Source organism: Pollachius pollachius (genome assembly GCF_949987615.1).
Source record: "Pollachius pollachius genome assembly, chromosome: 14".
Taxonomy (NCBI): domain Eukaryota; kingdom Metazoa; phylum Chordata; class Actinopteri; order Gadiformes; family Gadidae; genus Pollachius; species Pollachius pollachius.
This window is the reverse complement of record NC_136947.1, coordinates 17,162,824-17,185,796: the sequence shown is the minus strand read 5'-3', so window position 1 is coordinate 17,185,796 and position 22,973 is coordinate 17,162,824. Positions and strand designations below refer to the sequence as shown.

At 47.0% G+C, this 22,973-nt stretch overlaps 1 protein-coding gene across 1 annotated transcript in view; it reads left to right on the top strand.

Annotated features, from left to right (window-relative positions):
- LOC307085770 (neurocan core protein-like) overlaps positions 1 to 21,044 on the top strand; it is a gene marked incomplete at both ends in the record, with an annotated part of 24,048 nt that extends 3,004 nt beyond the window's left edge. The window contains 18 exons of the mRNA XM_079750631.1: positions 3,337 to 3,546; positions 3,809 to 3,991; positions 4,656 to 4,830; positions 5,336 to 5,463; positions 5,554 to 5,844; positions 6,349 to 6,492; positions 6,635 to 6,733; positions 6,856 to 7,031; positions 7,174 to 7,354; positions 8,419 to 9,756; positions 12,995 to 13,111; positions 15,314 to 15,427; positions 16,914 to 16,965; positions 17,431 to 17,537; positions 18,035 to 18,117; positions 18,464 to 18,608; positions 20,103 to 20,285; positions 20,929 to 21,044. Coding sequence (XP_079606757.1) covers positions 3,337 to 3,546; positions 3,809 to 3,991; positions 4,656 to 4,830; positions 5,336 to 5,463; positions 5,554 to 5,844; positions 6,349 to 6,492; positions 6,635 to 6,733; positions 6,856 to 7,031; positions 7,174 to 7,354; positions 8,419 to 9,756; positions 12,995 to 13,111; positions 15,314 to 15,427; positions 16,914 to 16,965; positions 17,431 to 17,537; positions 18,035 to 18,117; positions 18,464 to 18,608; positions 20,103 to 20,285; positions 20,929 to 21,044 — 3,842 coding nt within the window. The remainder of the gene's footprint in view (positions 1 to 3,336; positions 3,547 to 3,808; positions 3,992 to 4,655; positions 4,831 to 5,335; positions 5,464 to 5,553; positions 5,845 to 6,348; positions 6,493 to 6,634; positions 6,734 to 6,855; positions 7,032 to 7,173; positions 7,355 to 8,418; positions 9,757 to 12,994; positions 13,112 to 15,313; positions 15,428 to 16,913; positions 16,966 to 17,430; positions 17,538 to 18,034; positions 18,118 to 18,463; positions 18,609 to 20,102; positions 20,286 to 20,928) is intronic.
- Between the last annotated feature and the right edge of the window lie 1,929 nt (positions 21,045 to 22,973).

The following is a 22,973-nucleotide window of genomic DNA, read 5'->3' as shown; positions in this document are numbered from 1 at the left end:
GTGGTGGTGGAGGCTAAATGGTGGTGGTGGTGGTGGTGGAGGTGGCGATGGAGCCGGCTCTGGTGTTAGCGCTGGTGGAGGCTTTGTGGTGGTGAAAGATGACTGGACCCTGGATCGCTGAGTGCATCCAGGATCCTAATGAATCCCGGGGGTCCGGCAGTCCTCCTACTGGGGAGAGATGGGGAGGAGGGCAGGGATTGGGCTTCTGTTAATGACAAAGTGTCCTTCACGTCACAGCCAGACCCGCAGTGCTCTGTTGGGCTGTTTTCCCTTTCATTGGGTCCGTCACTGGCAGGCTTCAGGGTGTATTTGTCATCCAATGTGTCTCCCAATCGACCTGTCAACTGCTGCTAAAGCCTCTTTCTCTGTCTCTCTACTTCTCTCGCCCTCTTTCTGCTACGCCTCCTTGATCTCCCTTTCTTCCTCTCTCTCCCCCTTTGTCACCATGTCTTTTTATTCATCTCTCGCTTTCTCTCACTTCCTCTTAATATCTTTCATCCTCTCTCATTTTCTCTCTTATACTCTCCTGTGATTTGTCATATGACTCCCCTCTCTCTCTCTTTTCTACTCTGCCTCAATGTCTCTTTCCCTCATCCCTCTCTATCTTTTACTCTCTCAATTCATCTTTCTTTATTTTGTTCAATCTGCCGTCTCTTACTCTTTCCTACTCTGTCTTGATATCTTTGTCTCTCTCTCTCTTTCTCTCTCTCTCTCTCTCTCTCTCTTTCTCTAATACTCTACCTCATGAGAGAGAAGGTGGAGAGAGAGTTAAAGAAATAGAGTTCTCTTACCTCCTCTCTCCTCTCTCTCTCTCTCTCTCTCTCTCTCTTTCTCAATTCCTCTCTCTCTCTCAATTCCTCTCTCTTTCTCCATCTCTCTCTGTCTCTCATCGACTCTGCCCTGATCTCTCTTTCCTCCTCCTGCTCTCTGGGTATCTCTCTCTCTCCCTCCCCTCTGTTTTCCTGCTCCACTCCCGGTGTGCTGTTTGTGATTGTGTGATTACCTCTGATTTGGCTGGAAGGCGGCAACAGCTTTGGTTAACACAGAGGATACTCTGGGGGCTCCGCCAGTGAAAAGGCAGTCCAATCTAAATGCAGATGCAGGCATCTTATGGGGGTTCAGTTCCTCCACGCAGCTTAGCTGCATTATTCAAAAACAAGCTGTGTCTTCTCAGTCAGTCACTCTTGTTAAGCCTGTGTTTATTTTTCATACAAATTGGTGCAGGAATGTAAATTTGGGAAAATGTAAAGTGGGTGAATTACCGACATCTTTTTTTTTTGTGTTGACTCAAGGCATCTGTGAAGAGTGTGTGTGTGTGTGTGTGTGTGTGTGTGTGTGTGTGTGTGTGTGTGTATGTGTGTGTGTGTGTGTGTGTGTGTCTGGGGTTGATCCCTGGGCCTTATTCAGAGAGAGGAATGTTCTCCATGCTCCAGAAGACAGCTGTAACTCGACAGTCACACTATGGGCTTATGAACCCTCTGTAGACATTGTGGATTCCTTTTCTACGTCCATTATTTATTTATTTTCATATTCAGCTGATAGGGTTGCCATGGTTACACAGAGCACACACGTCAGGGACAGCAGAAGGACGGTGACCTCCTGGGACGTGGGGGGCCTTGACCCTGTCTCCTTCACACAATGACAGACCCTGATCCCCTAACCTACCCCCGCCCCCCCCAACACAAATCACTCCACTCATTATCTGCTGGGGGGGAGAGACATGGAGACACAGAGAGAGAGCGAAGGAGAAAGAGAAAGAGAGAGAAGGAGAGTGGACAGAGAGATGAGGGGAGAGAGAAAGGGAGAGAGAGAGAGAGAGAGAGAGAGAGAGAAGGAGAGTGGACAGAGAGAGAGAGAGAGCGAGCGAGAGAAGGAGAGTGGACAGAGAGAGAGAGAGAGCGAGCGAGAGAAGGAGAGTGGACTGAGAGATGAGGGGAGAGAGAAAGGGAGAGAGAGAGAGAGAGAGAGAGAAGGAGAGTGGACAGAGAGAGAGAGAGAGCGAGCGAGAGAAGGAGAGTGGACAGAGAGATAAGGGGAGAGAGAGAGAGGCAGAGATAGATATTGAAGGAGGGATATATATGGAGAGAGATGTATTTATAGGGGCAGAGTAGGAACGAGATTTGACCAAAAAACTGATTACTAACCCAGATATCGAGAGAGAAGGGTAGCAAAGGACAAACGGAGAGTCAGAGGACAGGAAATGTGAGGGGAGTTAGAGATGAAGAGAGTGAAAGAGGGAGAGAGAGAGAGAGAGAGAGACCAGGTGTCCGTTTGTAGATGGAATGCAAAAAATAAATCAAGATGATGTGCCCGAAAGCAAAAGTCAATACTCTAGAATAGACATTGATTGTGTGTTTGAGTGTGTGTGTGTGTGTGTGTGAGTGTGTTTGTGTGTTTTTGTGTGCGTGCGTGCGTGTGTGTGTTTGTGTGTGTGAACGTGCGTGCGCGAGTGTGACTGTGTGTGTGTTTGCGTGTATGTGTGTGCGTGTGTGTGTGTATATGTATGTGTGTGTGTGTGTGTGTGTGTGTGTGTGTGTGTGTGTGTGTGTGTGTACATGTGAGCCCCACATTTACATCTCGGTGTGGTTGTATTCAGCTGTGGCTTAGCAGCAGCCCTGCACTGAGAGCGCCACGTTACATTATTATATTATTATTATGATATCGTTATTGTGCAGAAGAGGAAGTGGCTTCCTTCACGCTACTCTGTTGCCAAACTGGAAGCACAAACTCGGTAATGAAGCACCCCAGGTCTCAGCACTTGACACCTTGATGGAGAAGCCTCCACCCACGCTGTCTCTGTGTGTGGGAGGATTCACAGCTTTCTCCTTTAGAAGAGCTCAGTCTACACTCACCTAGCTGACTAGGAGGATATGGAGTATCATGACGATGATTATGATGCTGATGGTGATGAAGATGATGATGAAGATGAGGATGATGATGATGATGATGACGACTATATGATATTTTATAACCAGTCATGGGTAATTATTGCTGTTATTAAAGGGTGCAAGAGAACTTTTCCCCAGGAGATTCCAAAAATGCGATGTGAGGCAAAAAATAATGCCTAGGAAGACAAACAGCCATTGGGTGGGGAGGGAGGGGCGGAGTCAAACGCAGCGGTCCACAGCCAACGGAAAACTACCACTCAAAACTGTTTTTAGCCGGAAGTATCGAACCAGTAATTTGACAACGATTTTTCCCTACTCCATGCACTAAAATGCAAACACTAAAATATCAGGGAAATGTTCCCCAACCCTTGGGGGGGCCAGACCGAATGGGTTTCATTAAAAAGGTGATTTTGGGGTGTTTACTATTGTTGTTGTGTTGTTTGTTCAGGCAGTGCCTCCTCCATCGTCAACATGCGCCGGATCACCCACCCCACGGTGCAGGGCAGCCTGGCCGGCCGGGCCCTGCTCCCCTGTGTGTTCCCCCCCGAGGACCCCGACGCCGGCCCCCTGCCCCCGCCCCACATCCTGTGGACCGTCACGCGGCCGCCCGCTGGGGGCCGCGGGGCCCCTGAGGAGCAGACCGTCCTGTCGGCCAGGGGTACGAGAACCAGACAGAGAGATAATTAGATAATTCGTTTGTTCATCCCCCGAAGGGAAATTATGTTTGTTACAGCAGTTCTTCTGAGTGTTTTAACTATAAGAAATATCGGAATAATAACCTCCATTTAAAAAATGTAGCATTATGAATGAGTTTGTATTCTACATGCATTCTACATCCATGTATCCTGTGGAGAGATTCGTCCAATCGACTTCAGGAATAAAACGTGTCTGTCCTGAACAAAGGGTCTTTCTGTCCGAAGGTGATGTCATCAAGGTGAACAAAGCCTTCGCCGGCCGCGTCAGCCTCCCAGAATACTTGGCCAACCCTCTGAACGCTACCATGGCGATGGACCGTCTCCGTACCAACGACTCAGGCACTTACCACTGTCAGGTTGTCATGGGAAACGACTATGAGAGAGACACGGTGCCCCTGGTGGTTTCTGGTAAGTACAGCAGTTAGGCCATAAAGCATTTGATTATTGCTGCAAAGCTGCCTGGCTCAGTAGCCCCAGGGAAATCTCCACGTTGGCTAATTGAATCTGCATTTAGTCAGACTGGCCCGGGGGAGGAAACGGCTGTGGAGCCGTTCTAATGATGGAGCTTGATGTGTAGATTTACCCCAATTCTTTATCTAAGGCTGTTAGTAACGTCTGCCTCGAGGTGGGTCCAGCTCTGGTTTGGGCTGTGAAGCCTTTCTCCTGTTTGCAGTATTTACCCTGGCTTCATGCGATTACCAATTCCATCTCCCACGGGTGATCAATTGAATGACCTTAATACAATCAATCAGTAAGAATGCAATGACTATACCAACCTTTACCAATCGTATGTAACCCCCTCCCTCTTACCTCAGCATATGAATTGATTCATCTTAATTACTTTAATCATTTAGATTAAAAGTCAATATCAACACCTCTGCCCATTCTCACTTCAACATCATCAGCAAAAGGTTTTCAAACGATTTCTCTTGACGATAAATCCTTTGTTTATTTTTGCTGAAAGGCTCAGACAATCCCTTGAGTGACTTTACAATACATTCTACACCGTCATCCTCCCCCCCCCCCCACCTCACTGTGGGCCTCAACAGCTGCCTCTGTGCCGTACCTGCAGGGGTGGTGTTCCACTACAAGACGCTCACCGCCCGCTACACCCTGACCTTCGCTGACGCCCAGCTGGCCTGCCAGGAGAACTCCGCCCAGATGGCCACGCCGGCCCAGCTGTGGGCCGCCTTCGACGACGGCTTCACGAGCTGCGCCGCCGGCTGGCTCTCGGACCAGAGTGTCCGGTGGGTCCGCAGTGGAGGAGTGGTGGTGCAGCACGGGGTGTGCTGGTGCTACTGGTGTGATCCACAACTACTGTGATCAGGAGTGACAACTCCCTGACTGCAATGCGTCTGGGATGGGTGCAGCACCGCCGTGGCGTTCTTTAATTAAGGGCAGAGCCGACAGGGATGGGATAAAGTAGAACCAAACAAAGTCAATTAATTGGTGAATTGCATCATTTTGTTTGCAGTTTAATACCTGTCCCCATATCCCATTTTGAAGTTTTCAATGTATTAAATTTGTTATAATTGTACAACTTGTTTTTACATTATATGCTTTGATAATTATGTACTGTTTAATTTATGTCTTTCTTTTATTTTGGCTTTAATCCATACAAATATGGGTTGCTTAAAAAATGTAGGAACTGCTCTAAAGGAATAGCTTAAAATAGATAAGTAATGCTTGTCCATATCTCAATGCGACGAGAATGAGACATAATTGGTTAAGTGCGATTCCTTTATGTTGCAGCTACTCCGTTCAGATGCCGGAGCTCGGTTGCTATGGACACAAGGAGTTCGATGCCGGAGTGAGAAATTATGGAAAGAGGGACCCCAAGGAACTGTTCGACGTCTACTGTTTCGCCAGGGAGCTGGACGGTAAACACAAAGAAAAACAGCGTTGTTCTCCATCGATCGGTCGAGGAACCGTGTTTTGATCGGGATGTTTTTAATGTTCCTGGTCTTCAGGGGAGGTGTTCCACTCCTCGGTCCCGGGCCGGCTGTCCCTGACCTCGGCCTCGGACCGATGTGTGTCCCTGGGGGGCCAGCTGGCCACCGTGGGGCAGCTCTACCTGGCCTGGAAGGCCGGCCTGGACAGCTGCGCCCCGGGCTGGCTGTCGGACGGCAGCGTGCGCTACCCCGTGAGCTGGCCCCGCCCCGAGTGTGGCGGCGACCTGCCCGGCGTGCGCACCGTGGCATCCAACGCGTCGTCGGAGGAGAACGCCACGGCGGCACTCTACGACGCCTACTGCTACAGAGGTAGCGCAGCGTGAAATGAGCAAGGCTCCTTGTGCAAAGTCAAAGCTTCAGAAAAAAGAAAAAGAAGATAATTAGGTTACATTTTCCTGCAACTTTAATTGGCCAACCAAAAGGGCGACCGAGAATAGATTGGGTATTGTGCAAAAACACTCAAAATGTACAAAGCTTATTTCTAATTAGGTTTCTATTGTTGTAATTTGAATGTCTAACACATTTTCGCTTATTGATCAGAACTTTAAAGGTTGTGAAATAAATGACTTTATGTCAGATATGAAGGTATGCAACGGAGCCTTACACCAGCTGAGAGGTTAAATAACTCTCTTACAATGTGTGTGGAATTTCTCACGTTGCATTAACCTTCCCAGTCCCCTTGCTTTAGATTCATATAAGACACAAAGACTAAAGGACTGCATCGGATAAAGAGACAATAGTTCAAATGGACTCTTTCCACTAACACAACGACTGACCAGATGCTCTGTCACTCGTTGTGTTTCTGTCTCCAAGGCAACGGGAAGATCAAAGGCTCCATCTCTAAGATCTTCACCTCCATGTGGAAGCCCTGGAGCTACCTGGAGAGGTCGAGGGACGGGGGCTCCCCCAAGGCGGAGGGGGCGGACCGCACCACGGACGGCCCCACCACTTATAAAGGTTCTTCATTTATAAGAGACCCACCTTCAGCCAACAAGCTCATCCATCCATCAATGTGGTTGATGACCATGACACTATAAAGATTTATAAAAATCGATAATCACCCATCACAATATGGCTTAATCTGCCCTTCTTTGCACAGACATCCAGACGGCTTCCATTGGTGGTCAGGACCTGTCCCCCTCCAATTGGACCGGCTTGGTGGACTTAGAAGACGAGACCATCCAGAGTGGAGAAGCTTGTAAGCCAGACGCAAAGCCTCTCTCCCCCGAGTCAAGCGACAGACCAGAATGAACTTCTTGAACATTACCTCATTGATGTCTCTCCTAATATTAATATTACTTTCCCCGGTTGGCTCTCTAGCTTCAGACCCCTGGCCCTCAGAGTCCACAGAGCAGTATGTGACCCTGAATATCAGCCCAGGGCAGACCAGCTTTGACTGGGGGGACGCCATGGAGCAGAGGATGGACTCTGACATGTTTCTGAGACCCCAAGCCCTTGGCACCACCTACCTGCCCCCCACTTCTACCGGGAAGAAGGTTGGTTCTGGTTTTGCTCTTCTGGTATTTTGATTGTGTTTTAAATAACCCTCCAATCCATCCAGTAAATCAATATTTTAATGGCCGAAACCATATTAACCATTGCATCCATCGTCCGTCCATTTGTCTGTTTGTTTCGTAGGTGATCGCCGGGATAGTGAAGTCCATCTGGAGGCCGTGGGGCTACCTCTCGGGGCTGGATGAGGGTGAAGAGAGGAGCCCAGCGCCCCCGAGCGCGGCCCCAGAGACAGAGCCGACGACCCAGAGCCAGGAGGAGAAGCAGGCGGAGGTGGGATCCACAGCAGCCAGCACGGCGTCTCCAGGTGAGGCCGTGGTCCATGGGTTGGTTGTTACTCTGCTCAGCAGACACGATGTACACCTTCTGCTCAAAGGGTCAGTGCACATTTTTGCTACGAAGAAAGAGTGAAAGCTACTTAGGAAAGGAGTCTGAATTACTAGAAAATACTCAAATTTAATAATGGATATAAAAGGTCTATTTAATCTCAGCAGTGTATTGATGAAACAATAAAAAGGGGTCGGGCCGGTCAAAGGGGTTCAATTACAATATAAAAGCAATGATAAAAATGAATATGAAAATACATTCGTTCCCTTTTATGGCCCGAAATTGTGTGTCGATCCGAACCTTACTACGCAACAAATTGCGAAAAAGTAGTGTTACTACTTGAAACCCTATGCAAATATGGATGTTGTTAAACTACCAGCAAGCAACTGCAAAATGTATTTACACTATAAAATGTAATTACATGTAGTTCACTACTCCCCAACGCTGCAGTAAAGGTAGCAGAGGGATCGAGGCTCAATAAAGGGACTGATAAAGAGAAGACAGTAAAACAATATTGGTGTCTTCATTGTCCTTGCTTACTATAAATAATGTTTCACAATGGTTCCTCATTAAGTCGCGTATGTGTGCAAGCATTTGATTATATTTCCGCTGAAAAAATTAAGAGCTCAATAAAGGCTGGCATTTCAAGCTTCATTAATATAAATGGGTTCTACCTTTTCATATTTACCCTTTGGGTCAGGAATGTTAAAGAAAACTTTTAAACACACGGTCTGCATTATTTAAACTCATTCCTAAGACAAATGTTGGTGTTTAAAGAGTCGCTACAGGGCTGAGCCTGCTCAGAATGCTAATAAGGGTGGTGGGGGGGGGCAGAAATGTCTGGTTCAAAAAATAAAGCTGACACTGATCCCACACAAAGAGCTGAGAGCACCAGGGTTCGTTTGGTCCGTCAAGGAAACGCAGCAAGAGTTCCTTGAAATGGTCTTTGCTTTTGCATCTATTGCTGGGCTCTTTGTCTGGTGATATTGTTCCTGTCCTTATTTACTGATGGCCTGTCCCTCTCCTTGTATCCCTGGACTCTAGGTGTGTTTTCCTGGGAGTCCTGGTTTGGCGTCACCTCAAAGGAGAATTCTGAGACCAAAAACAAATCCGCCATCAGTCAGCCGTCCTCAGCCTCCACCGACCCAGCTCTGACTACGGAACGCCCCAACGGCACCGATGGGAACGCAGAGCAGACCCAGACATCCACCACCTCCAGCTCTACTGCTGAAACAGAACCCGTCACCAGAGGAGGAGCCTGGGTCATGGTGTCGTCGTCGTCCTCCTCCTCCTCCTCCTCCTCCCAGGCTACGTCCTCCACCCGGCCAGGGGACCGGAGGACGGAGACGGCAACCTCCAAGGCCGGCAGAGGTCGAGGGAGGGGGAAGAAGAGGGGAGAGGACAGGGGGAGGGGAGGGGACAAGAGCCGAGGGGGAGAGGAGGAGGGGAGCGGAGAGGCGGCCGGCTCCGAGGCCAAAGGAGAGGTGCAGTTCACCCGTCGCTTGGCCGGAACCAGTAAACCAAGGGAGAGGTCCAGAGAGAGGTCCAGAGAGAGGGGGCACCGGAGAGGGCAGACCACCACCACCACCAGCCCGACCGCAGCAACGAGTACTTCCCAGTCCATGGAGAGCGGGTCGGAGAGGGTAGACTCCGGATCCATATCCCCGTCTGCCTTATCAGCATCCGTTTCCCCGTACAACACAGACTCTGGAACCACGCACCAAGGTCAAAAGCTGTCCCCAAACACATCACCGTCCGCAATGCCCTCCTCATCTTCCTCCTCCTCCTCCTCCTCCTCCTCCTCCCCATCCCTCTCTCCAGCCCCATCCCAGACCCAGGCGTCTTCCTCATCCTCCTCCTCCTCTTCCTCCCCGACTGCATCTACATCCACATCTCTCTCGTCTTCCCCATCCTCATCTTCAACCCTTCAGCCAACCGAGTCGACGAGCCGTTACCCGGATCCACCCCTGGCTCCTTCGTCCCCCTCCGAGCCCCTGTTCGATTCCCCCACGTCCTCTCCACCCTCACCCCAGTCCCCGTCCCGCTCCTTGCTGCCCTCCCTGTTTGAATCCCTGTCATCGTTCCTGACCCCATCCCTGCACCAAGCCTCTTCCGAGGCCGAGGGGGGTGAGACAGGGGCCCCGGCGTCCCCAGGCCCCCAGGACACCTCCAGGGACAGCTCCACCTCTCCCCTCCACTGGGCCCCCCCGGGGGTGGGGTATCCCCAGGGGGTGGAGAAGGGTTCTCTGTACTACCCTCCCCCCGTCGAGGAGGAGGAGCCCGCCTGGTCCCACTCCCTGGGATCCGGGGCCCTGTCACCTGGGAACATGGAGGAGGAAGTGGGCGGAGTCAACCTCACCAGCACCCCCACCGTCTCAGCAGGTGAGCCCCCTTTCTAATGCAGCTTCTTTTGGTGGGGGGGGGGGGGGGGGGGGGGGTCGTGGGAATGCTGTCTATCTTTTGCAGACCTGTTGGATTCACTGGTCAGATTTAATACAGGATACAGGGTTTTATCCTCATTTCTGCTCTGGATAGAAGTGTCTGCCAAATGATTGAATAGTAAATGGCAGTTAACCTTGGATATTGACCAAATTGTACAGACATGTTGTGAATCTCAATGCAGCTCTTTCTGCAGCTACTTCTCATTCTTTCACTCAAAGCCTTGCTGGAATCCGTTCTCCTGGCCTTGCAATGACCCGACCATTTCAGAAGAAAAAAACACTGAATTATGTTATATTCAGGGCATCATTATCGATGCAGGCTTATTTAGTCCCCGGTGGTTGCAGAGATAACTCCTATATCTTATCTGGAAACCCTGTATTTTGCATAAAGCTCTTGTGTGTATTTTAAGCATATGAGTGGATACTTAAAAACAATACTCGAGCCCTATGGGTACAGTGTTTCCGTGCTAACTTACTGTGGATGTTGATTTTGGTTCCCTTCATCACAAACAGAGCATAGGGGTCGTATTAGCTGTTTTATTCCCCTGGAGCAAAGGTTGTCAGAAAGCATAGGCGTAGAACCGCTCTGTGAGCCGAGGAACCGGGGAACGTGTCGATTAGAACTACATAACCAAGGACACCCCTCTCCTGGAGGCTGGTCCGCAGGGGCCCCCTAATGGACCGAGAGACCCTGAAGCTGTGCGTGCTGGAAGGAGATGCTGTACTATTCCCCAAGATCTCCCCTCCCAGGTTGAATAGAGTGGTATCTTACATTAACATGGACCGTGACACAAGCACACTGGAAAAGGAGTGGGATGAAGCCTAGGCTTAATCTATATGGATTGGCTTTTAGGTTTCCATCACACCTCCCATATATATTTTATTTCACCCACCAACATTCTTCGGGAGAAAAGCTTTACAATCAATATGAATGATCCCCAATTAGCTGCTCTATGGAGCTCAACAACATTTTGTACTCTCTCTCTCTCTCTCTCTCTCTCCCTCTCCCTTCTCTCTTCCTCTTCTCTCTCTCTCTCTCTCTCTCTCTTTCTCTCTCTCTCCCTCTACCTATCCATAAACAACAATTGTTTTTTTCAAAGGTGGACCACTCACCTCTCCTCAGAGGGGGCCATGTTGTATGTATTATATATGGTTTATAGATATGTGCCATGGATTCCCTCTGAGGCGTATCTCCCATGTTGTTGATGTTGTCCTACACGTCGCTGGCCTGTGGTGCCCATGTTGTTTGTGTTTATGGTTGTGTCAGTGGAGCAGGGGACATTTCACTCTGTCAGCTCACTCTGCAGCCTATTGATTTTTCTGCACCACTCGCTTTAATGAACGATCTGTTGGACCAGGTTTATCTCTCTCAAACACACACACAAACGCACACATAGACGCACATACACACGCACACAAACATGTACACACATACACACACACACAGACACACATAGACGCAAATACACACGCACACACACAAACATACACACACACACACACACACACACACACAGACGCATATACACACCACATGCACGCATGCATGCATATCCACACACACACACAAGCACACACACACACACACACACACACACACACACACACACACACACACACACACACACACATACATACATGACACACAAACACACACACGGACACACACACGCACACACACACACACACACACACACACACACACACACACACACACACACACACACACACACACACACACACATGCATTCATCACTCATCTTCTTGCAGGTAATGGTTAAATATTGGACACTGCTAGATCTGACCTTCAGTGGAGAACATATCAGCCCACTCTAATGACCTCAACGCTCCCGTTAAATTACAGAGACCGTCTCTGTGCCTGCAGCACAACACAAATAAAAATCGACCACGCAAACATTTCCGAGGCGTTTTTTTCACAAATAATTGTGATTTGGCAACTTTATAATGGATTTCTATTAATAACATTTTGACTTGGTGTCTATTGTATGCTTGGGGGATATCAGCCGAAGAGACTGCAATTGAGTCTTCGGGACAAGCATGAACCGCAGGGGCTCATCATGCCACATCACTGGTTTTCTTGTTATGTACACTGATGGACTGAGACATGCACACGCATACACACAAACGCACGGGCAGTGGCCCGTACATGCGCGCAAACGTGCACGCCCGCACGTGCAAATGCACCCCCAACTCACGCGCGCGCAAGCATACTCACACATTCACACACAAACCCACACACAAACAACGCACACACACACACACGCAAACACACACACACACACACACATACACAACCACACACACACACACGCTTCAGCCACTCTGAATACTGTCTTCAGTATCAAAAAGCTTGCGGGACAAAGCCTCCCACAGCCTGGCTTTGTTTTCGGAGGGAACGAGTGGTGGCTCTCAAAGGCCTCAAGACGCCTTAATGAGCAGGCCTGGGGAGGGGGGAGGGGCGGGCAACACATGGTACTCCATCAATTGATATGGAAATGTAAAATCATCAGAAAAAGAGACCACACGCACCAACGCATGGATTAAGATAGGGTGAATGGCTGGAACTGATCTACAGAGGTCTGTTCGGGTTGTTGTTTTCTCCTGCCGCTAAGGTGACGCCTTAAATTCACTTTCACTCCCACTTACATTCTGTGTGGAGTGAACTCAGCCTCGCTTTTCATATGGTCGTCATGACAACCGCGGCGCTGGGTGAATGGTGGGGTTGAGGCGATTTGATTGGCCGTGGTGCCCGCTGGCTCGTGATTCCTTTGAAAGCAGTGTGTGAAATGGATATCTCCGCTGTGCTTCCACAACTGCAGCCACACCTGGCGATTGTTCCCCTCGACCCGGAAATTGGGTCTCGTCTCGTTTCAAACACCGCGTCCCTCCCCCACTTCACGATAAAAAAAAAAAAAAAAGCGACGGATTCCAACAATGAGCTTTTGAAGATTCAACAAGGAAGAGATAATTGTAGCAACAGTCACGACAGAGTAATCAATAATTAAACTTGTGGGCGGGGACCCCCTGGGTCCCCTGCCCACATTAAAACCAAGTCAAACGAAATCAGATCTAATTGCTGGATGGCGTCCCAGCCTAACCCTTATGTTTTATTTAAGACCCCTCGTCCCCCTGTTCCCCGGGTTGTTTGTGTTAATCAGGGGAGCAGCAGCCATGCGTGACCAACCCCTGTCTCCACGGAGGGCGGTGTCTGCCTCAAGGCCGGGGCTACAGCTGCTACTGTCCACAAGGATACACCGGGGAGAACTGTGAGATCGGTGAGCACGGCCGCACGGTGCACATGCAGACATCCATACACTCACACGTACACAGATGGACAAACACACACACACACACACACACGGACACGCACACGCACGCGCGCACACACTCTCATGCACGTGCACACACGCAAACACATTCACACGAACATTTACACACATGCCCTCGCACGGAAGCAAGCATGCACATACGTGCCGTTTATAAGCACATGCAAGCACACACGCAAACACACACATTTACACCTTCACACATGCAAACACTGCATATCAATACACACACACACACACTTACATGAACACACACACGCACACACATTTACACAATAAACACTACATTTCAATACACGCAAACACACAGACGCACACAAAATCACTCATGCACAGAGGAGTAAGTATGCACTGTTCCAAAACGAGCATATTGATTCACGTCTTTTAATTTAGATATTGGCAGGTCAAAGGTCAAGCGCTCCCTCTGATTGATTCAGAGATTTTGTAACGGTGAGAGTCAGTGGAAAGAGTTCTGGCTCTCTTAGTCTGTGCCCTGGAGGTCCTGGATAAGCCTCCCATCGGGTTGGTGAACCACCTGGTGTTCCTCACCACCCTGCCACCTGCTCAACACAGGTCGCAGGGCTAGTTTGATGTCAGAGCGCTGAGTTGTCAAATCTACAGAGCCTATCAGATGTGTTATGCCTTTATGCCTAAGGATATTTCAGTAAGCTGGTAGAGAGAGAGAAAGAGAGAGAGAGAGAGAGAGAGAGAGAGAGAGAGAGAGAGAGAGAGAGAGAGAGAGAGAGAGAGACAGAGAGAGAGAGAGAGAGAGAGAGAGAGAGAGAGAGAGAGAAAGCGAGCCAAAGAGAGACAGAGAAAGAGAGAAAGAGAGTAAGCAAGAGAGAGAGTAAGCTAGCGTGTGCCCGGGAGAGAGCAAGAGAGAGAGCTTGTGTAAATGATTTTACTCAGAGGGTTTGACAGATGTTACGAGGACAAGGTCAGGATAAACATGCCATAGTGATCAACCTGATGAAGTAATGTCACTGGAAATACTGGATGAGAATCAGACAGACAGGCAGATCCATTTTAAAGGGATGGATGGAGGGATAGACAAATAGGACGGAGGGGTGAATGAGTTGATTGAGGCGAGATTGAGGGATGGAAGGATGGATGGTCAGTCAGACAAATGGACCAATCGGATAGCTAGATAGATTGATAATTAGATGAATATGGGGTCAAAAGTTGAGTAAATACCGCTATGTGAATGCCCATTGCAGTCAATTTAGGTCACTGATTATACGATTTTCCCGGGGGTCCAAGACATCAAGACTCAGAGGTTATTTCTCACATAGATCAAACAGCAGCACCAGCCTTTGTGTTTTACTTTTGTCACAACTCATCTGTCATTTCAAGGCTGTCAGATATTTCGTTTTTCGCACCATAAAAGAACGTTGTCTGTGTTTGAAGCGTCTAATGATTTGTTCCAGGTCTACAATTACATGCACAACATTTTGTTCAAAGTTGAACTGACGGTATGTTTTACCAAATATTCTTTAAAAATCGTATTCGTCCAATGTTTTTGGGTTTTCAAGCATCAGGGTTATATCGATGCTGTCCCATATGGGTAGCAGTGCTAAAGCATATGCTTAGCTTAGTTGCATGTCAGATTGTCTGTAATCAGGGTGTCAGATTTTGCAGGTAAGTCTTGATTCTCATTCAGTCCATCACCCTCATGTCAGTTTTTAATCAAGGGTTCCATGCTTCCATGTTTTAAAAGAAAGATAATGTGCTTTCTGATCCAAGTTGGTATTTTTGAAGGGCACCGATTGAATTATATATATATATACAACATGACTTCCTTCCCATTTTGGAGAGGAGCTACAGCTATGTCATTTTGATCAAAATGCAAGTGCAAAACAATTATGACAATTATCAAAACACTCAGAATAGAATAGAGTTAGTAAAAAACATTGATGTTGCGGTTATGCCAAAAACATGAACCTAATGAACCTAAAAAGCTTTTAGAGGTTTTCTTTTTTAAATTATTTTAGACAATACTCAGAAGAATGAGAAAGAGATTAGCGCTTTCTTTTCTTCCCAAATCCAAGCTTGATTAAATAAATTTTATGTGTATGCCTTCATTCTTTTTCTGTAAAGAAATCAATGAAATGACGCTCCTTGACAACCTGTTTGTGACCATCTTGTTTTCAGATGTGGACGATTGCCAGTCAGACCCTTGCGAGAATGGAGGAACCTGCATCGACAAAATTGATTCATTTGTTTGCCTTTGTCTGCCGAGCTATGAAGGGGAGATGTGTGAGAAAGGTGAGAGATCGAAGTAGAGACAGAGACAAAGGGAAAATAATTCACACATCCAAGTCAATAATAGACAAATTAGTTTCTGGAGGTGGCGGCGTCTGGCGCTATGCGCTGGTGTGAAATTCTCGATTCCGACCGGCTCCGTGCATATGTGTTTGACTTCATGCTGTCGTCAGGGTGAAATTGTTTTTTCTAATACGATGCTAGTAGAACACGGCCAGGGCTGTCCTTTGTGAAATTATCCAGCTCAGGCTTGTGTGTTTTATACTGTGGCATGGCTCAGCCAAGAATCTCAGATCTCAGATCTCAGATCCCAGGGTCTCTCTCTCTCTCTCTCTCTCTCTCTCTCTCTCTCTCTCTCTCTCTCTCTCTCTCTCTCTCTCTCTCAGTGTGTATCTGCCTCTGTCACTGGGCTTCAGGGTAACAGATGCAGACGCAGGCTCTGCTCTGAAAAAACCCTGCATTGCCTTCATTAGAGAACAGAACGGGCTGCCACCAAAATATCCAAATAGCAGAGCATGCTATCCTACATGAAACGGCTATGAAGCACAGATGTCATTTCCGTGATGGGTCAATTGAGGAATTTGAATAAAACTGCAAGCTACCTAGTGGCATCTGATCTCCCCTTGCCGTGCTTGATATAGCTATAAATATCGCTAACATGCTGCCATGTTTGACCAGCAACTCTGTGACACTTCAATCCACTACTGCGGACGATGCGGGTGGCTGTGGATCTCACCCTACTCTCATTCACACGCACAAGGACAACGTGTCAACCCTTGCTTACTTCACCACGCAGTCAGCATCATTCTCATTTACAGCAAACACTTTCTAAAACAATTTCTATGTAGCCCGTGTCGAAGTAAGGGCACTCTTTCCTCTCTGTTGCTCTCTCTAGCATAGGGGACACACACACAAACGCATGCACACAAATGAACGCACACACACACACAAACACACACACACACATACACACACACACACACACACACACACACACACACACATAACATGTACACCCACACGCACACACACCTCGCTGGCTGCACCTGCCTCCAGTAGCTGATCTGTCCCCCCCTGTGTGAGCATGGGCACTAGAAGTAATGAGGATTAATGGATATCTAACCTTTTGCAGTTATAAATGAATCCACCGGCCATGGAGGTATTAATGAATACTAATAGCACAGCGAGAGGGAGTCAGAGCAAAGAAGGCCACGTGAGTCCAAAAGGGGAAGCAGCAATATTCTGTTAACCACTGAATGCCAGAGCCTTTACGGAATGAACACGATATTAAACTTTATCCTCTCTCTTCCAACCATCAATAAGGTACTTTATTTTGTGGAGAAAAAATGCTGCAAATTGTTCTCATTAATCTTTATTTCCTCATCTATGCCTCATTTATTCCCCTTCCCCTTTCTCTCTCTCTCTCTCTCTCGCTCTCTCTCTCTCTCTCCCCCCATCTACTCGTCCTCCTCCGAACCTCCCTCCCCAGACATCGAGGGCTGTGAGCACGGCTGGCAGAAGTTCCATGGCCACTGCTACAGGTAGGGAGAACCAGATCTTTACTAATCTCATGCTACAGCTTGAAGCGGAAAACTGCTTGATCACATCACCCTACAGTTGTAGGGGGGAAGATGCCTTTTGTTTTCAAAGGCTGCCCACTACTAGAAACACAAGAGGTGGTGGTTTGGATAAGCAACAAATAATGTGTGCACAATTGTATCTGTTGTGACTTTAACCAAACAAAAAACTGTCATGGGCAAAAATATGTTTATATAATTATTGTCTGAACAGATTTAAATGTTTGTGGTAAACCAGTGACTCCGGTTAACATCTGTCCCATGTGAGGCAATGGGACCTTGCTGAACCATAGCCATAAAGCCCTGCCTGATCCAGTAAACACCACTGATGTGACATCCCCTGCTGGGGCAGCATTGGCGGTTGCCTGTTCCTGACACCGAGTGAAATCGGCGCTTCGTAATGAGGCTGACACTTTGCTCCCTCTGCAGGTACTTCACCCACAGACACACCTGGGAGGACGCGGAGAAGGACTGCCGAGAGCACAGTGCTCACCTCAGCAGTGTCACGTCCTCCACCGAGCAGGACTTCATCAACGGTGAGGGGGGTCGGGAGGGTGTGTGTGTCGGCGTTGTTTGTGTGTGTAAGGGTGTGAGAGCGAATTAGAGAGATAAAGAGACGGCGGGTGCTAGTGCACTGTCAAAGGAGAGAATGAATGTGTTTTTTGTGTTTGTGCACTGTGATAGAAAGAGAAAGAGAGAGATAGAGAGTGAGAGAGCAAGAGAGAGAGAGAGACAGAGAGAGAGAGAGAGAGAGAGAGAGAGAAAGAGAGAGAGAGAGAGTCAGAGTGTGTTTGTATGTGTGTGTGTGTGTGTGCTGGTGTGTGGTTTGGTGTGTGTCTGTGTGTTTGTGTGTGTGTGTGTGTGTGTGTGTGTTGGTGTGTGTGTGTGTTTGTGAGCACTAAACACATTATCTATTATTAAATATGCTAACACATGTGACCTGCGGGTATATTATGTGGCCTACATTCTGATGTAATGTTCAGCGATGAGGTCTCATGAGGATGTGGTGGTGTTGTGGGCGGGGCTGTTTCAGGTCTGGGTCATGACAATGCCTGGATCGGCCTGAACGACCGCACCGTTGAGGAAGACTTCCAGTGGACTGACAGCAACGACCTGGTTAGACTCATATGTATCTTCATCATAATCATCGTTATCATCATCCTCCTTGTAAATGTCCTTGAACCAGTTGGATGCAATATAATGTTTGGTATTGCATATATCTGCTGCTACAGAAAAATACTTTTCCTAAATATTTCCTTTATTGTTCTCATCAATTATTTTATTCATTCTCTCCATCTTCCATTCATTACTTTAAAAAAAATAATAATAATGTTTTACTACTGGAACGAAATCAAATGGAATCCGTTTTTTTATATTACTAAACCTTGTGAGTAATGGCACCTGGTAGTCAGAGGTCACAGATCACAAAACGGACGGGTGATTCTGCCCTGCTTTCCTGCAGGTGTACGAGAACTGGAGGGAGAGCCAGCCGGACAACTTCTTTGCAGGCGGGGAGGACTGTGTGGTGACCATCGCCCATGAGGACGGCAAGTGGAACGACGTGCCCTGCAACTACAACCTGCCCTACATCTGCAAGAAGGGAACAGGTGGGGACAGCCGGCACAGTTAGCTCACCTTCATCGTTAAGACTCCATGGAGCACAAAACTTTATTAATGGTGTGATTAGAGAAAGGTAAACGTAAACATCTGCACAGTTGGACGGTATAGTGCTATTCGTAGTAACAGTGCAGTAGTACAGCCGTAAGCTGGACTCTATAGTGTGCTGGAAGTGTGTGTCACATCCAGGGCAAGGCTGGTTGCAACAAAACACTCTTGAGAATGAGAGTACACTAAACTAATATTATCTTTGCTGTTTAGAAGAAGCTTTTATCCAAAGCGACACACAGTGATTAGTATTTATTTATTAAGGAGCAGGTAGGGGCTAAGCATATTCCTCAAGGATGCTCACAGAGAGACTAGGGACATACAAAATGGCGTTCACGCATTCCTACTAAAGAAGAATTTGCATCTGAGCTCCAGACTAATGTGAGTTAAATGCACACAAACTAATGGCCCTTCCTTTCATTATTCGCAATTGTTCTCTCAATAACTCAACGCAAATGTATTAAATAAAAGAAAAACAGAGAGCAGTGGTTCTCAAGTCTCCCATCTTCATTGTTTGAGATCAGAATGATTGATCTCTCCCCCAGTGAAGGGCTGTTATCCACGCCTCAGGGCTCTCACAGTTTGATTGCTGGAGTGATTGGCTCGAAGGAATCAAAATGTAACATTTCCCACGACTAAAAAATAGTCTCACCCTCTTTCCTCACATCTTGCCCTACTTTTTCATCAACAGTCTACCAAACCAAAAGATCAGCCAAATACTCAAACTGTTCAAACGGTTTATGATGACCAGGGAGTGCACTGGTCATCACAATCGCTCTTTCATATTGGCTTAATCTGCGCCAAGTGATGTCACTTGCCATTCAACCTCTGATAAGTGCTATCTCTTGGCACTGATGTGAAGTGGGCAAATATAAAAGGAGCATGTGGTCTGTGTGTGGGGAAGGGTTGAATGTGATGAAGAGTTATGTCAGAGAAACAAGCAGAAACGACTTTGAAAGGGTTAAGTGAAAGGAGACGAGGAGGGGAGTGGAGGAAGAGTTATATCCATGGTCCAGTGCCTCGGTGGTCTTGGCTGTGGCCGCTTCTGGCTACAATACTGCAGAGCCCATTGCTTCCCTATCGCTAGGCTACGGCCCTGACACACCACCGGGATTCAGTAGCAAGCCTGCCCCCTAAAGCACATCCAGTCCCCTGCAGTACAGGCCTCCCAGCTGGAGCTCAATCTGTTAAGATCTGTAATAGATAGTATATAATAATTGTTATATAAATTGTATATAAATATTATTTGGACAAGTAATTAACTAGTAACAATAGCAAATAAATCGTGTCTGTGAATACGTTCTCCATATTTACCTTGAATACACCATTCGTTTTCATATGATAACCATCCTTATTTTATTACTGTCCTGTTGCTCTAGTCTTTTTCTTGTAAATTCAGTTGTTTGCATGTTTCCTGTCTGCCCTTATATGGCCAGTGTTGTGTGGAGCCCCGCCTACGGTGGAGAACGCCCATTTGATTGGCCGCCGAAGGTCCCACTACGATATCCACTCGGTGGTCCGCTACCAGTGCTCCGAGGGCTTTTACCAGCGCCACATTCCCACCACCCGTTGCCGTGCCGACGGCGACTGGGAGCGTCCCAAGATCATCTGCACAAAGTGTGAGTGGCACACTGAGCGATCGCTCTTCCCCGAGGTTCAAAATTTAATAGTCGATCAATGGGCCCACATTTTGGTGAAGAAACTATCAGGCAAAAAAATCAAGGGCGACATACCCCACCACAATATCTCATCTGGGATTATACAGTTAATCAATTATTTGGTCTCCTTCTAGTCCCTATCAGAACCTGTTAAAGATGTCCGGTACATGGTGAGGTCGAGTGAATAAATGTATTTGTAAGGATTGATTGAATTGAATTGAATTATATTTGTGCAGCCCTTAATCACAGAGACTGTCGCAGAGGGCTTAACAGGCATTGTATTTATGTCACCCCCCTGACCCTAGCCCCTGAGAGGGCAAGAAAATACTCCCTTAATTAACAAGGAACAAATGTTGAGAAGGAATGCAGAGTGAGGGATCCCTCCTTCCAGGGATGATCAAGAGTGCAATGGGTGCCATAATTGACATACATACATAGATATAGGCAAAACACGTATGTTGCATGTAATAGGATCAACGCATAGACAGAAGATGATGTTTTACCTCTGAAAACATGTTTCACGTACCATACACCATAGCCACTCTACTCACACTCTTGCACAATGTCTGCCCATCCCCCCCCCCCCCCCCCCCCCCCCTCTCAGCTCGAAGATCCCACCGCTACAGACGCCACCACCGCCAGCACAGAGAGCACCGCAGCCACCGACGGCACGGCGCGGAGGGACACAGAGCCAGAGATGACGCCCACGACCACTACTGAAGCCAGTCGTACCGGCCTCCCCCGACCACCACCCTCCAACCACTCACCAACCACCACCCATAAAGAAAGACAATTCGTCCTAGTATAACATCCTAATGATTCCATTCACACATCTAACACGTTTCAGAGGAGAGAATCGCAGGATTCCTCTTGTTTATCGCTGACCATCCTGCTCGCTGTTCCTCTTAACACCCTTCCTCCCCCCCCGCTGCTCCTCATAACTATAGCCGACTGAGATAAGGTATTTTGGAGGGGGTTTCCTTCCCTGCCTCCCACCCGCTGGTCCACATGAACACTAAACTGTTGAATCTACCGTTTTAATGCACCATTATGTCTAATAATCCGATCCATCCTAAACATGTCCATGACTAACCACCCGTCCCCCTCAGAAGCTGGTGGGTCTCGCGCGCTTGCCTGTGCGTGTGTGCATGTCAAGAGGAGATGGTGAGAGCGGTTTAGTGGGTGTTTTATTTTGACGTTTTAAGTTGACTTGTTCTTAACGGGAGAAAAAAATAAAGATATTCATGCTAGCAAAGCACACAGATGTATTCGATGCAGGATGACTTACGGTTCCCATAACCCTTTCTTGAGATTTTCGTACGTGTCGTAATGGTTCTTTTGTTTTCATTGAACGCCTGAATAGCTAGCTTTATCCTTAGTATATGTTTTTCTAACATTTGCTATATATTTGTTTACTTTGTGCAATGTATTTATTATTAACCGTTTGCTAGTGGATAGGTTTTTATACATATAATTAAGAGTTTAACATTTGATACACCGCTACACCATTCATACGGTCAATAAGTAACAACACAGATCTTTTAATTTCTACTGATTTGTTTACTGTACATATTGCATTGTTATCTATTGCAGCTAACAGTTTTTCATCACTGCAAGCACTCAAGTGAATTAGACGATTTGACAATATGGCTTAGTTCTCAAGTACATTAACAAATTCCCAAGATAACTGCTGACTGATCAGAAAAGCTGAACACAAAGCACTTCACTTGTTGAACGGCTAGATTGACATGATAGGTAAGGTGCCCAGACTGTTTCTCCGGTCCCTTTGATAAAATGATCACTACTTCTACTTTTTTGGTGTTCTTATGATTTATTTTGTCCCGCTGTTGTGTTTCATTCTTAATAAAGATGAAAAAACCAAGACTGAAGTTTCCAAAGTTTTATTTGATTAAAGCTACTCACTCGACTTTCACTTGTGGATGTCATTCTGCTAGTCCAATAATGAGGAAGGAATAATTTGATCTATTTACTCAAGATAGAGACCTTTGTGGAGAATGATCTAATTACGTTCAATACTGAGGGTAAGAAACTAAGAGTTAGTACAGTATTAATTAAGGAAATGACGGGTAACACAATCTACAGTGTCAGTATCATGTAATATGTTTGCTAGCCCAACTAAAAATAAAACGGATGACAAATGATGAATTGGTTGTAATATGTAATCTTTTCCTAAAGTCTTCCCACATCTAAGTCATGTTTTGATGGGAGTTTGATATTGGTCATGTCTGTTGCAACCGGAGACCTTCCATATTTCAGCTCATATCAGTTTGGGGTTCAAGGGTCAGTTAACTGGGCCATTAGCCTGGTGTACAGAGGTCAGGAAGACTTCCCCAGCCTCCAATGAAAGCTTGACAACGGTGTGAAACATGCCAATTGTGGACAGTTTCATTTTATCTTTAAACTGTTCTTTTACCCTTTCGGGATTGTGAAGTGTTATCTTTAAACGAGTTATGATCAAGGAAGCTGATTAAATGAATGATATGAATTAACTAGCACTAGCTTGTTCTAAGTAGAGAACATATGCTGTGAGTTGGTAAATAAATAGTAATCCTCAAATGTTTTTTTTTATTTTTTTACAAATACATATGACAAAATTGCATATAGGCTTAACTTCTTTAGGATAAAACC